At 47.8% G+C, this 12,545-nt stretch overlaps 1 protein-coding gene and 1 long non-coding RNA gene across 12 annotated transcripts in view; one reads left to right on the forward strand and one right to left on the reverse strand.

Moving 5' to 3' along the window:
* The first annotated feature begins 1,210 nt into the window (after positions 1-1,210).
* LOC125638289 (uncharacterized) lies at positions 1,211-4,708 on the forward strand. Its single transcript, XR_007357187.2, has 3 exons — positions 1,211-1,798; positions 3,200-3,393; positions 4,151-4,708. It is a non-coding gene; the product is annotated as an uncharacterized LOC125638289 (long non-coding RNA).
* Positions 4,709-6,656: 1,948 nt separating this feature from the next.
* The window catches only part of LOC125638248 (uncharacterized), a 30,336-nt gene continuing 24,447 nt past the window's right edge, over positions 6,657-12,545 (reverse strand). For all 11 annotated transcript variants that reach the window (XM_075130076.1, XM_048853756.2, XM_048853755.2 and 8 more), the window contains one exon: positions 6,657-12,211. In XM_075130076.1, coding sequence (XP_074986177.1) covers positions 9,816-12,211 — 2,396 coding nt within the window. In that variant the 3' untranslated portion in view covers positions 6,657-9,815. The remainder of the gene's footprint in view (positions 12,212-12,545) is intronic.

A 12,545-nucleotide genomic window follows, 5' to 3' on the forward strand; every position in this document is an offset into this window, starting at 1 on the left:
GGGAGTGAGGGCTGCGGGGTGGGGCTGAGGGGTTTGGGGTGTGGGTGGGGCAGAGGGTTGGGATGCGGGGTGGGGCTGAGGGGTGTGGATGGGGCAGAGGGTTGGGGTGCGGGGGTGGGGCTGAGGGGTTTGGGGTGTGGGTGGGGCAGAGGGTTGGGGTGAGGGGTTTGGGGTGTGGGTGGGGCAGGGGGTTGGGGTGCGGGGGTGAGGGGTTTGGGGTGTGGGTGGGTCAGAGGGTTGGGGTGCGGGGGTAAGGGCTGCAGGGTGGGGTTGAGGGGTTTGGGGTGTGGTTGGGGCAGAGGGTTGGGGTGCAGGGGTGAGGGCTGCGGGGTGGGGCTGAGGGGTTTGAGGTGTGGGTGGGGCAGAGGGTTGGGGTGCAGGGGTGAGGGCTGCAGGGTGGGGCTGGGGATGTGGGGTTCAGGGTGCAGGAGGGGGCTCAGGGTTGGGGTGCATGGAGTGCTGGCTCTGGCTGGGGGTGCGAGCTCTGGGGTGGGGCTGGGGATGAGGGGTTTGGGGTGTGGGTGGGGCAGAGGGTTGGGGTGAGGGCTGCGGGGTTTGGGGTGTGGGTGGGGCAGAGGGTTGGGGTGTGGGAGTGAGGGCTGCAGGGTGGGGCTGGGGATCTGGGGTTCAGGGTGCAGGACGGGGCTCAAGGCTAGGGGAAAAGGTTGGGATGCGGGAGTGAGGGCTGCGGGGTGGGGCTGAGGGGTTTGGGGTGTGGGTGGGGCAGAGGGTTGGGATGCGGGGTGGGGCTGAGGGGTGTGGATGGGGCAGAGGGTTGGGGTGCGGGGGTGGGGCTGAGGGGTTTGGGGTGTGGGTGGGGCAGAGGGTTGGGGTGCGGGGGTGAGGGCTGCAGGGTGGGGCTGGGGATGTGGGGTTCAGGGTGCAGGAGGGGGCTCAGGTCTGGGGCAAAGGGTTGGGGTGAGGGCTGCGGGGTGGGGCTGAGGGGTTTGGGGTGTGGCTGGGGCAGAGGATTGGGGTGCGGGGGTGAGGGCTGCGGTGTGGGGCTGAGGGGCTTGGGGTGTGGGTGGGGCAGAGGGTTGGGGTGCAGGGGTGAGGGCTGCAGGGTGGGGCTGGGGATGTGGGGTTCAGGGTGCAGGAGGGGGCTCAGGGCTGGGGCAAAGGGTTGGGGTGCAGGGGGGTGAGGGCTCTGGCTGGGGGTGCGAGCTCTGGGGTGGGGCTGGGGATGAGGGGTTTGGGGAGGAGGCAGGCTGCCCCACGGCTCGGGCCAGAGAGGAGGGTGCCACAGTCCCCCCATTCCCCCCCCCCCCCAGCAGCACACTCACCCAGCACTGTCACTGCACATCTCTAGGAGCCAGGCCCCTTTCTGGTCCAGGAAGCCCCCTCGCCTCCCCTGTGGTGGGTGCTAGGGGGGGCGGGGGGGGCTGCCATCCTGTGTGCGCCTCCTCCCTCCACAGGCGGCAGCTGTGCAGCCACCTCATCCTGCCGCGGGTGCCCGTCCCTTTAGTAGCTGGCAGCGGCCGGCGAGGGAGCACGGTGCGGTGTGGCAGGCAGCAGCCTGCTGCCCAGGGCACAGGCAGGGACGCTCCGGGGGGGCATGCGGGGGAGGCAGGCGGGGCTGGGGGAGAGACCCAACCCCAAACATTGGTGGAGCCGGGCCCCCAGGCCCTGAATTTTCTGGCGCATGGGCACCATGGGCCCATATAACTCACCGTCCATGGGTTTATTTGACCACCTCTGTGGTGGTTTCTTCTCATTCACCAGACATACTGCCATAGGTCAACCAGAGAAATCACGGGATTTACCAGGACACTGCAACTAACAACTCCAATACACACGGGTAAGACAGGTTTCCTCTGCCCTTGAACCAAGGTGGCCGCTCACATGTTCCGGAGGACTAGGGTTGCCACCTGTCTGGGTTTTACTTGGGCAGTCCGGTTTTTCGCTTCTGTGTCCAGGTGCCATTTAAGGTTGCCAGGTGCCAGCTTTTTGACTGGAAAGTCTGGTCAAAATGGGGACGTGGCAGTGTCTGGTCAGTACAAAGTCCAATGACCCCGAGTCGGGATCAGACGCCAGGTCATTAACCCGTGCCAGCCCGGATCACCTCCTGCCTGCAGGCAGGCTCCTTGTCAGGCTGCAGCAGCTGCCACCCCAGCCCCAGAACAGAGGGAGCCCAGTGGCAGGAGCGGGGAGGTTGAGACAATCCAGCAAGCAAGGGGAGCAAATCCAGGAGCGGGGCCTGAGTGAAGAGGGGGAGACTGGTGGAAGAGGCAGGGCAGGGGCAGGGCTTCAAGGATCCAGTTAGCAGCAGTTAGAAAGGTGGCAACCCTACAGAAAAGCCTATGATAGTTCCAGAAACTGTGGAGACAACGTGAGTGTGAGATCCTGCCACACGGGGGACATTGTCTTTAAGAGCATACCCACCCTGCCCCTGCTGGTGTGACCTCATACTCATGGTGAGTGCGAAGTCACGCCACACGGAGACCACTGTTTTTAAGAATGCGCTGTCCTCACTGGCATGACCTACGTGCGAGGTCATACTGCATGAAGGGTGCCATTTCTAAGAGTCAGAGGGGACAGAACATTGTCCCCCATCCAATACCATGTCTGGTTTTGTCCCAGTACTGAAAGGAGGACACACTTCTCAAAAAGAGGACCATCTGGTTTAATACGGGACTAGTGGCCTCCCCACCCTTAACCCTGCCCTTCCCAACCAGGACAACACACACTATGAAAACAAGACAACTTAACACTAAGATAAAGATGCACCAGCTGTTGGTGGAGGTGCTATCTGCACTGATCATTACACCATTCCCCACTTCCATTTAATAAGAGTTTGAAAACAGCAACCAAAATATTACTGCTGAAACTCCTAGGAATCCAGGTAGTCTGCCGTCCACGTGGGTTTCTGGGTTGGTCTTCCCTCTGAAGCCCTGTATTCAGTCATGGACACATCAGTTTTGGTTTTGTTTTAACACCAGTAGTAGGGGCTTGGCACATATGGGATTCACTTTGTATTTCCTGGTTTTCAAAGGTTTAGGTTTAGCCACTTTTCAGTCTGGAAGGACATGAGGCACCACTGAGCAGCCCTAACTTGGCATGTATTAATGACTTTGGGAGGCATTTAAATAAGGGATAGACACTACAAGTCTCTACTTAGTGCCCCAGTTCCAGGAGTCATGTGATTACAGCAGAATCTCAGCTTTCATTAAAAGAAAACTATCATCTGTTATTTTTACAGAGGCCAAAGAGTGTGCTTATTCACCTAAAAAGGAGAGAAATTCCTGGTCTCCATAGGACACTCCTCAAATAAGGAGACAAGGTCCTTGCCCCCAAAGAATTTCCAGTCTACATATTGGATTTGGTTAGCACTTTGCAGTGCAGAGCTGGAAGATAGGAAGCTAGGAACCCTGAAGAAGTTGTTCGTGTCTTGAGGTGAGTGCATTGTTTGCATATCTAGCCATTTTATCCCGTCTTGCAATATTTGGTGCTTTTCTTACAGCCTTGCTCATGGAGTCAGGTGATCATGTGAGAATCTCTGCTTTAATTTTTAAAAAAGTGTTTACTAACCTTCTCTAAAGGTTGTTCTTTGAGACATGTTGCACACGTCCATTCCTTCTAGGTGCGTGTGCACCCCAAGCACAGTTGCTGAAAATTTTCCCCTCAGCGGTACCTGTCGTTAAGGCACCCAGCCATCCCCTCGCCCCCTCCATTCCTTCTTTCCAGAAAACTACAATGTAGAGGGCAGGAGGGTGGATCGCAGAATAGACACATGCAACACACCTCGAAGAACAACAGTCTGAGTCGAGCAGCACTTCCAAGTTGCCACCCTCCTATGCCACAGGTTCAGCACGTCCCTATCCCCACTTTCCCATTACAATTGTTCTGGTAGTAACCCGCTTGATGAGAAAACCCCACAGGATTTTTGGGCACTGCAGGGATCTCTAGCTTAGGTAAGAGGAGCATTGCTGCAGAGTAAATGGGGAAGCCAAAAACACAAAAGAGACAGGGAGGGAGGGAGGGAAACAACCAGCTTAACCATAAAAGTTATTTATTGCCAGGTAATAACAATTCAAGGAGAACCAAACAAACAATACAGCCACATACAAGTGTTGGGATATATATATATATATATATATACATACATACACATACAAACATCGTGATTCATATACCATGTAATGTGTTATAGGTCATTGAGGCCTGATATGAATGACGCGTACTTGACATGAATACGTGCGTTGAAAGTTGGCAACTGAAGCAAGAACTTAAGGTCAAGGACTATTAGAACTATTTGGGCAAAAACAATCTTATGTTCCAAGAAAAATACAGAAAATCATCAGAAAAGGAAACAACACCAGCTGGACTGATATAAAATTGTATAAGAATTGGAGGAAATGGCACATTGGATCATGGCGGCCTGCCCAGGATTGTGTCTTTGGAATTGTGTGGGTAGAAGGACTAGTAAACGAAGGCAAAGAACGGATGACACAATGGAATGCGTATAAATGGTTTCCTATGATTTTTACAAATCAGAATTGTTTATTGATCCAGAGCCCCATGTGGATATAGATGTGGTTTTTGCTGGCTCCCTGCATCTTATGATCTTATCCTGACGGAAGGAACCTCAACTGACCATTGGGACCATTCTGACCTTTGGACTCTGGCATAGTATGTTTGGGGTGTGAATGTGGAGTGAGAAAGGTTTGTTTTGTAATCAGTAAAGAGCATTTAGAGTATTATATACCAACACAGCATCCGCTGTCTACTTGCTTCCCATCCCGTAGGGAGACCTCTACTGCGGGTCTAACACAAGGTCGTCCGCCTAAGAATGCTGGTCTTGGCTGCAGAATGGGCAACTGTATCCTAGAAAGCAGTGGCTCTGAAAAGGATTTAGGGGTCACAGTTGACAGACATCTGAACATGAGCCCCGAGTGTGATCCTGTGGCGAAAAGGGCTAATGTGATGTTTGGATGTATAATCAGAGGAGTAATAAGTAGGGCAAGAGTGATTTTACTCCTGTGTACCACATTGGTGAGACTGATACGATAATACTGTGTACAGTTCTTGTAGTCACATTTTACAAATCATGTTGAAACACTGGAGAGGAGCCACAAAATGATCACAGGGCTAGACAAAATACCTCACAGTGAGGGACTTAGAGCTCAATGTGTGCAGCTTCTCAAAAAGAAGATTCAGAGGTGCGGTGACTTGATTACAATTTAAATGCCTTTACGGGGAGAAAATGCTGGGCCCTAGAGGGCTGTTTAATGTAATGGAGGAAGAGCCACTGCCAAGGACTGCAAAATGAAGCAAAACAAATTTGAATTAGGAATAAATTCCCAAGTTTTAAAGGTGAGGGTGATTAACCACTGGAACAAACTTGTGAGGGAAGTGGTGGATCTCTGTCTCTTGATGTCTTCAGATCAAGGCTGGATGCCTTTCTAGGTGTTCTTTAGGCAAACATAAGTTATTGGCAAAAAGAACAGAAGGACTTGTGGCACCTTAGAGACGAACAAATTTATTTGAACGTAAGCTTTTGTGAGCTACAGCTCACTTCATCGGATGAATCCATCATGCGTCCGATGAAGTGAGCTGTAGCTCACGAAAGCTTACGCTCAAATAAATTTGTTCGTCTCTAAGGTGCCACAAGTCCTCCTGTTCTTTTTGCGGATATAGACTGGCATGGCTGCTACTCTGAAGTAAGTTATTGGGTAGCTGGGTGAAATGTAGAAGCCTGTGATATACAGGAGATCAGATTAGATTATCTCATATATAGATATATAACCCTATGGAACTCATTTCCACTAGATAGCATTGAGACTTGGACCTCATGGAATTTTGAAAAAGGGTCAGATAGAAATACAGATCATGAGAACCTCCAGAGTTACACTAGCTGAACTAATATATAATGTATATATGACGAATCTGTTTCAGGGCACAAACCAACAACTGGTTGACAGGATTAGGCAGAAACTTTTGCTAGGGACAGATTTTGCCATAATTGTCCACTACGGGGTTTCCTGCATGATCCAACCAAGCGTGTAGCGCTGGCCGCTGTCAGACACAGGACTAGCTGAACAACTGGTCTGCTCTGATGTGGCTATTGGGACTGAACGTCATGGCAGTTGAAGAAAGAGTTGATTTTGCAGACAGGTAAGAGAAGAGGGGCTCAGATCCCAGACTCTTCCCAGTGAGAGGGAGTGAGCAGGCAGCTGAACAAAAACGGATCCCCTTAGAAATTCTTCAGGAACCAGGGATTTACTCCCACAACCTTGCAGAGAAAAAGCAACGTGTTCCCTAGTACTAGGAGCTATGCGGGTGTTTTTGTCGTGAGTTACAATGTCACAACAGTCCCCAGCACCACCAAAGAAATACACAAACTCACTGTTTCGTAACAGGCCCACCCACTTTCACTGGGGCATTCATGTTTAATTAATAGCACCCAGAGTTAATAGTGTAAAGTAGTGCTACCTTTGTTAAATCAGTCTATTGAGAAATTTTTAAAAAGGCATCTCTTCCTTGATCTGTAATCCCTTCCCCTTAATGCCTCACACAGCTGGGACACTGTCCTCTGTCCTCATGAAATCCAGTCACTTTGAGGCCCCATTCCCATTACAGCTAGAAATGTGATCTTGTAAGTGGTTTGAGGCGGTTGCTGGTTAAGTTTGTCATCAGCTAATGAGACCTCAGAGAACTCAGCTCAATCACTTTATTGATTAACACTAAAACAGCATAATACAGAAAGGTCAGACATTACCAGTACAGAAAACAGTCTTCCAGTGACTGTAGTTTACATATTTCTTGTGTTGATAATCAACCAATAATTTGTCAATAATTAATAAATGAATAGCTAATAATGGATAAGGATTTTAAGTGTGATTATATGTTTAATGAATAGCCTTCTCTTAAATTTAGATTTGGTTAACAAGTCAGCTTTGAATGAATTTACTAAACAGTCAAGACAGCACATACAGAGAGGCATGCAATTACCTACAACTGTGGAAGGCCTTCTCCATAGCTTCAGATAGTCTGGATCCTGTCTGCCAATGGTCTTGCTTTCTTATGATTTCTTGTGGTAGTTATACCCTGGTAACTCTTCTTGCCAACTGTCTAAATGGGCCATCTTGATTATCACTGCAAAAGGTTTTTTCTCCTGCTGATAATAGCTCATCTTAATTAATTAGCCTCTTACTCCACCTTTTCATGTTTTCTGTATGTGTATATATACAGTTTTCTGTGTGTGTGTGTGTATATATATATATCTTCTTACTATATGTTCCATTCTATGCATCTGATGAAGTGGGCTGTAGCCCACGAAAGCTTATGCTCAAATAAATTGGTTAGTCTCTAAGGTGCCACAAGTACTCCTTTTCTTTTTGCGGATACAGACTAACACGGCTGCTACTTTGAAACTCTTCTTAGTTCAACATTCCAACTCTTATTTATTGCCTCCTTTTGGTGTATAGTTCTCCATATCTTAGGCGTTGTCTACATTACAGTGTATCAATGTGTGATTGATCCTCCGGGGATCGATTTAGTGGGTCTAGTGAAAACCCGCTAAATTGACCGCCGATTGCTTTCTCGTCGACTCTGGTACTCCACCGGTACAAGGAGCATAAGGTAAGCCGATGGGAGAGTTTCTCCCATTAACCCCAGCACGGTGTAGACACCATAATAAATTCACTGAAGGCACGTCGACTCCAGCTACGTTATTCACATAGCTTGAGTTGCGTAACTTAGGTCGACTTAGCCCCATAGTGTAGACCTGCCCTTAAGGCTCTTTCCTCAGTTCCCTCTTCCTTGTAATTTTCCAAGAGTTTCAACACCAAGTAGTTAATCATTGTTTATGGCCTTTTTTGGACATTTTTATTCATTACATATCTTGCAAATATGTTGCGGTTAATACATTGCAAAAATATATCTTATATAAAACATGTCATCAGTTACTGCATTGTAAAATTCTATTCTTTGCTAGATAGCTTTATGTTAACTGCAAAGCATCATGGGAATCTTGTCCCAAGGCAAGCCATAAAAATCTTTTCTGACCTATCTTTAAGTGTCAACATCTGTGTCTGTTCCAATTTGTTTATACCATCACATATACCTCAGTTGTTTACAACCTAGTTACTTCCTTGTTTTGTTCATACCACTCGCATGTCCCTTACACAGCAAAATATTTAGGACTTGCAATTAATGGTTAAAACATCAGTCTCAGTACCTCTCCATTACTTTTTTCACCAGCAAGCATTGCAATCTGTCACACATATCCTTTATACATTTTGTATAGCTGCAAAGCCTTAGGGGCCTTCAGTTCATAAGCTAACAAATCACACTCAGGCTTAACCAGCTGTAAGTTATACGGGGCATTTTCTGTTTTCCAGTTCATACCCAGCACTCTGCCCAACTCTGTTTTTAGGAGTAAATTGTGAAACATTTTGGGCAGCAATTCCATGCAGGATGAGCAGCAGGTCCCTGTACCAAAGATTATGGGTATTTTTTCAGACACCGTCAGTGGACTCTGGTATGCACAGCTCAGGGAGGAAGTAGGACTTGCATTACCAGTTACACTGGCACAATTAAGGGTACCTGCCACACAGGAAAAATCACAGTGTGCCTAACCCCTTACAAGAGCCATGGAATAGACTGAACTGCTGGGGATGGAAGATCCAGGTGAAGATGCACTCATAACGCCCCATATTGACACACTTATTCACAGGAAGTTATGCCACTATAACCATACTGGCAAAATTATACCAGTAAAACTTCCGGAGTAGATAAACCCTGAGACATGTTTAAAAAACACAGTTGCCTCAGTACCAAATACAGAGGTAAAATAACCTCTCTGTTCCTACTCGAGATTCCCCTGTTTATGCATCTCGGGATTGCATGAGCTCTTTTGGAGACAGCATCATACTGGGAGTTCATAGTCAGCTGATTATCCACCACACCCCAAATCTTTTTCAGAGTCCCATGTTTCCAGGATCAAATCCCACATCCTTTAAGTATGGCCTACGTTCTTCATTCATACATGTATATATTTATGTTTAGCCACATTAAAATGCATATAGTTTTCTTTTGCCCAGTTTGCAAAGTGATCCAGTTCACTGTGAATCAGTGACCTGTCCTCTTCATTATTTACCACTCCTCCAATTTATGTGTCATCTGCAAACTTTATCAGTGATCATTTTATGTTTTTTTCCAGGTCATTGATAAAAATGTTTCAAAGCAGAGGATCAAGAACCGATCTCTGCAGGACCCCACTAGAAACACACCCGCTCAATAAGGATTTCCTGTTTACAGTTACATTTTGACACATCTCAGTTCGTCAGGTTTTAATCCATTTATAAAGTGCCATATTAAAATACCCACCCGTGTCTTCATAATGTCCGGAGGATGCTATTTTGTTCTGTAGTGTGTTCAGGGGCCGGATGGAATCGTCCCACTGGCACAGCCAGTCAGGAAGTCATATTCAGGGCTCACATGGGAATGCAATCCATAGATGGCATGCCGCTGGTCAACTTGCAAAATTCAATTCCACTCCCCTGAAATTCCCACTAACCATCCCCAAAACCGTTGAAAGATCAGTTCCTCTCTTCACCAGCTTTGTCCCCCTCACACATCTTACTCCCATAATCAGAAACTAGGCAATACTACCAACCCATCCTCCTTAAACCTTGTATTTTAGAATAAGTATGAAAGGAAAAGTGTTTCACCAGAATCAAAAAAGTACCACTCCATTATTTTCTATTACAACTGTAGATCTATTTAATCTGAAGCTACATTTGCTGTATGGTATCAGAGGGATAGCCGTGTTAGTCTGGATCTGTAAAAGTGGCAAAGAGTCCTGTGGCACCTTATAGACTAACAGAAGTATTGGAGCATAAGCTTTCATCTGTTAGTCTATAAGGTGCCACAGGACTCTTTGCCACATTTGCTATACGGGGTTTCTTTTTCAAGTGGAGTTTTGCCAAGTGTTTAACAAGATTTGATCGGTCATTGAAGCTTTTCCCACATTCAGTACATTTGTGAGGTCTCTCTCCCTGATGCACTAACTGATGCGTGGTAAGGTGGGACTTCTGAAGAAAGATTTTCCCACATTCAGTACATTTGTGAGGCCTCTCTCCCTGGTGTATTAACTGATGCTGGGAAAGGGCGAACTTCTGACGAAAGCTTTTCTCACACTGCGTGCATTTATAGGGCCGCTCCCCGGTGTGGATCCTCATGTGTTTAGTCAGGGTTGATTTCCGCCCAAAGCCTTGCCCGCATTCGGTGCATTTATAAGGTTTGTCCCCTGTGTGGGTTCTACAGTGACTGGTAAAGTGTCCTCGCAGCCTGAAGCTTTTGTCGCAGTCAGGACACTGATAGGGTCTTTCCTCCCTGTGGATTCTCTGATGCATAGTAAGGTATGAGTACTCACTGAAGTTTTTCCCACAGTCAGTGCAGCTATAATTTTTCTCCTCTTTGTGGGTCCTTTCATGTCTGCTGAGTATTGACCTGTACACAAAGCTCTTTCCACAGTCAGCACATACATAGGGTCTCTCTCCTGTATGGTTTTTCTGATGCCTTCGAAGGTGAGCATGCTGGTGGTAGCTTTTCCCACATTCAGCACAGCTGTAACGTTTCCCTTCCAGGTGGATTTTCTGATGCACAGAAAGGGCTGAGTTGCTACTGAAGCTTTTCTCATTGTCACCATTTGTGTTTGTTTGTGCTCCAGTATGGGTCTCCTGGTGCGTGATGGTGCTTTTCAATTTCTTGGAATCTCTTTCACATTGATTAGATATATTGCCTCTTTTGCCTGCAGGGTGTCTCTGCTTCCTTCGTGCCACGCCCTGACTTCCACAGCCTTCTCCCTGCTCAGGACCTCGGGGTCTCCCTGAGAATGTCCTCTGTGGTTCTGCTCCGGGAGGCCCTTCCCGCTGGAGATTCTTAGCTTCATCTTCACTCATGATCCCATCATTAAACCCTCTAGGTTCTTCTTCTTTGTGGATTCTCTGATGCTGAATAAGTCTCTCTCTCAGGACAAATTGCTGGCCACAGTATGGACACTTATATGGTCTCTCCACCCTGTGGACTATGTAAAGATGATATACAAGGATTGTCTTCTCTCTGAATCTTTTCCCACACTGAGTACATTTATAAGGTTGTTCCATTCTGTGACTCATGGAGTGATCTTTGAGCACTGAACTCCGACTGAAGCTTTTCCCACATTCTTTACATTTATAAGGTCTCTCTCCTTTGTGAGTTCTCAGATGTATCTGAAGGTATTTTTCTTGAGTGAAGCTTTTCCTACACTCACTACACTTGTAAGCACTCTTTTCTGCACCAGTTTGATGATGCTTAATAAGGAGAGAGCAGTTATTGAAACTTTCCCCAAGTTCAGTGCCTGTATTTGGTCTCTTCTCCATGCAGTCTCTATGCTGTGTGCTGGCGTCTTTGGATTTCCTTAAGCCTGTTTTGCTGCAAGTGGATTTACTTTGTCTCCAATCTGGAGGGTCTCCATGCTGCTCTCTCACCTTGCCCCTACTCTCACGGGCATCTCCCCACTCAGGGCACTGGGGTCTCCCCGACAACATAATGTCTGGCTTTGCTCTCCCAGACCCCTTCTTCTGGGGATTCTTGTCCCTGTTCTCACTCACAATCCCATCGTTGAACCCTCTAGATGCCACTTCGTTGTGGATTCTCTGATGCTGAATAAATCTCTCTCTCAGGATAAAGAGCTGGCTGCAGTCTGGACATTTATGGGGTCTCTCCGACTTGTGGACTGTGTAACGGTGAAGAACAAGGCTTGTCTTGTGTCTAAAGCTTTTCTTGCATTTGTTACATTTATATGGTCTCTCCCCTCTGTGAATTTTCAGATGTATCTGAAGGTATTCTTGTCGAGTGAAGCTTTTGCCACATTCACTACACCTGACGGCACTCTTCTCTACACTAGTTTCCTGACAATGTTGAAAAAGGAGCGAGCTGTTACTGATTCTTTCCCCCAGTTCATTGATGGTATTTGCGGTCAACCCAATAGGGGTTACCGGGTGGGCGTTGGTGTCTGTGGATTTCCTCAAACCTCTTTTGCTGTGAGTAGAATTACTCCTGCCTGGAGAGTCTCCTCTCTGCCGCCCCACTCTGTCCTGACTCTTACTGGCATCTGCCCCACCAGGGCACCGCAGCCTTCCTGAGAACATCCTGTGCAGCTTCACTCCCACAGCGCCTTCCTGCTGGGGACTCTCCTCCTTGTTTTCACTTGCCGTCCCGGTACCTGTTGGGAGAGAGAATCCAGATGGGATTCACTCCATGCGTTGGAGACAGAGGGGGCGGCAAAGGGATTTATCATTGATAACAGAACCTGATAGGCAGGAAGTATATTCCACCAAGTGGCAGAGGAGGGGCAAGTTCTGCCTCAAAGTCCCATCTGAGCCCTAAGAAAAAGGCTGAGGGAGGAAAAGGCTTCTGCCAGGGGTCAGGCAGAACGACTGGGAGCCAGGAGGACAGGGCACAACAGTGAGCCAGATGAGATGGGACAGAACAGGGGGAGGACTCAGTGGGTTTGCTGGGACCCCAGCATTCCCCAGTCCCAGATTGTTTCTCAGTTG

The sequence above is a fragment of the Caretta caretta genome, chromosome 6, assembly GCF_965140235.1.
Source record: "Caretta caretta isolate rCarCar2 chromosome 6, rCarCar1.hap1, whole genome shotgun sequence".
In the NCBI taxonomy this organism is placed as follows: domain Eukaryota; kingdom Metazoa; phylum Chordata; order Testudines; family Cheloniidae; genus Caretta; species Caretta caretta.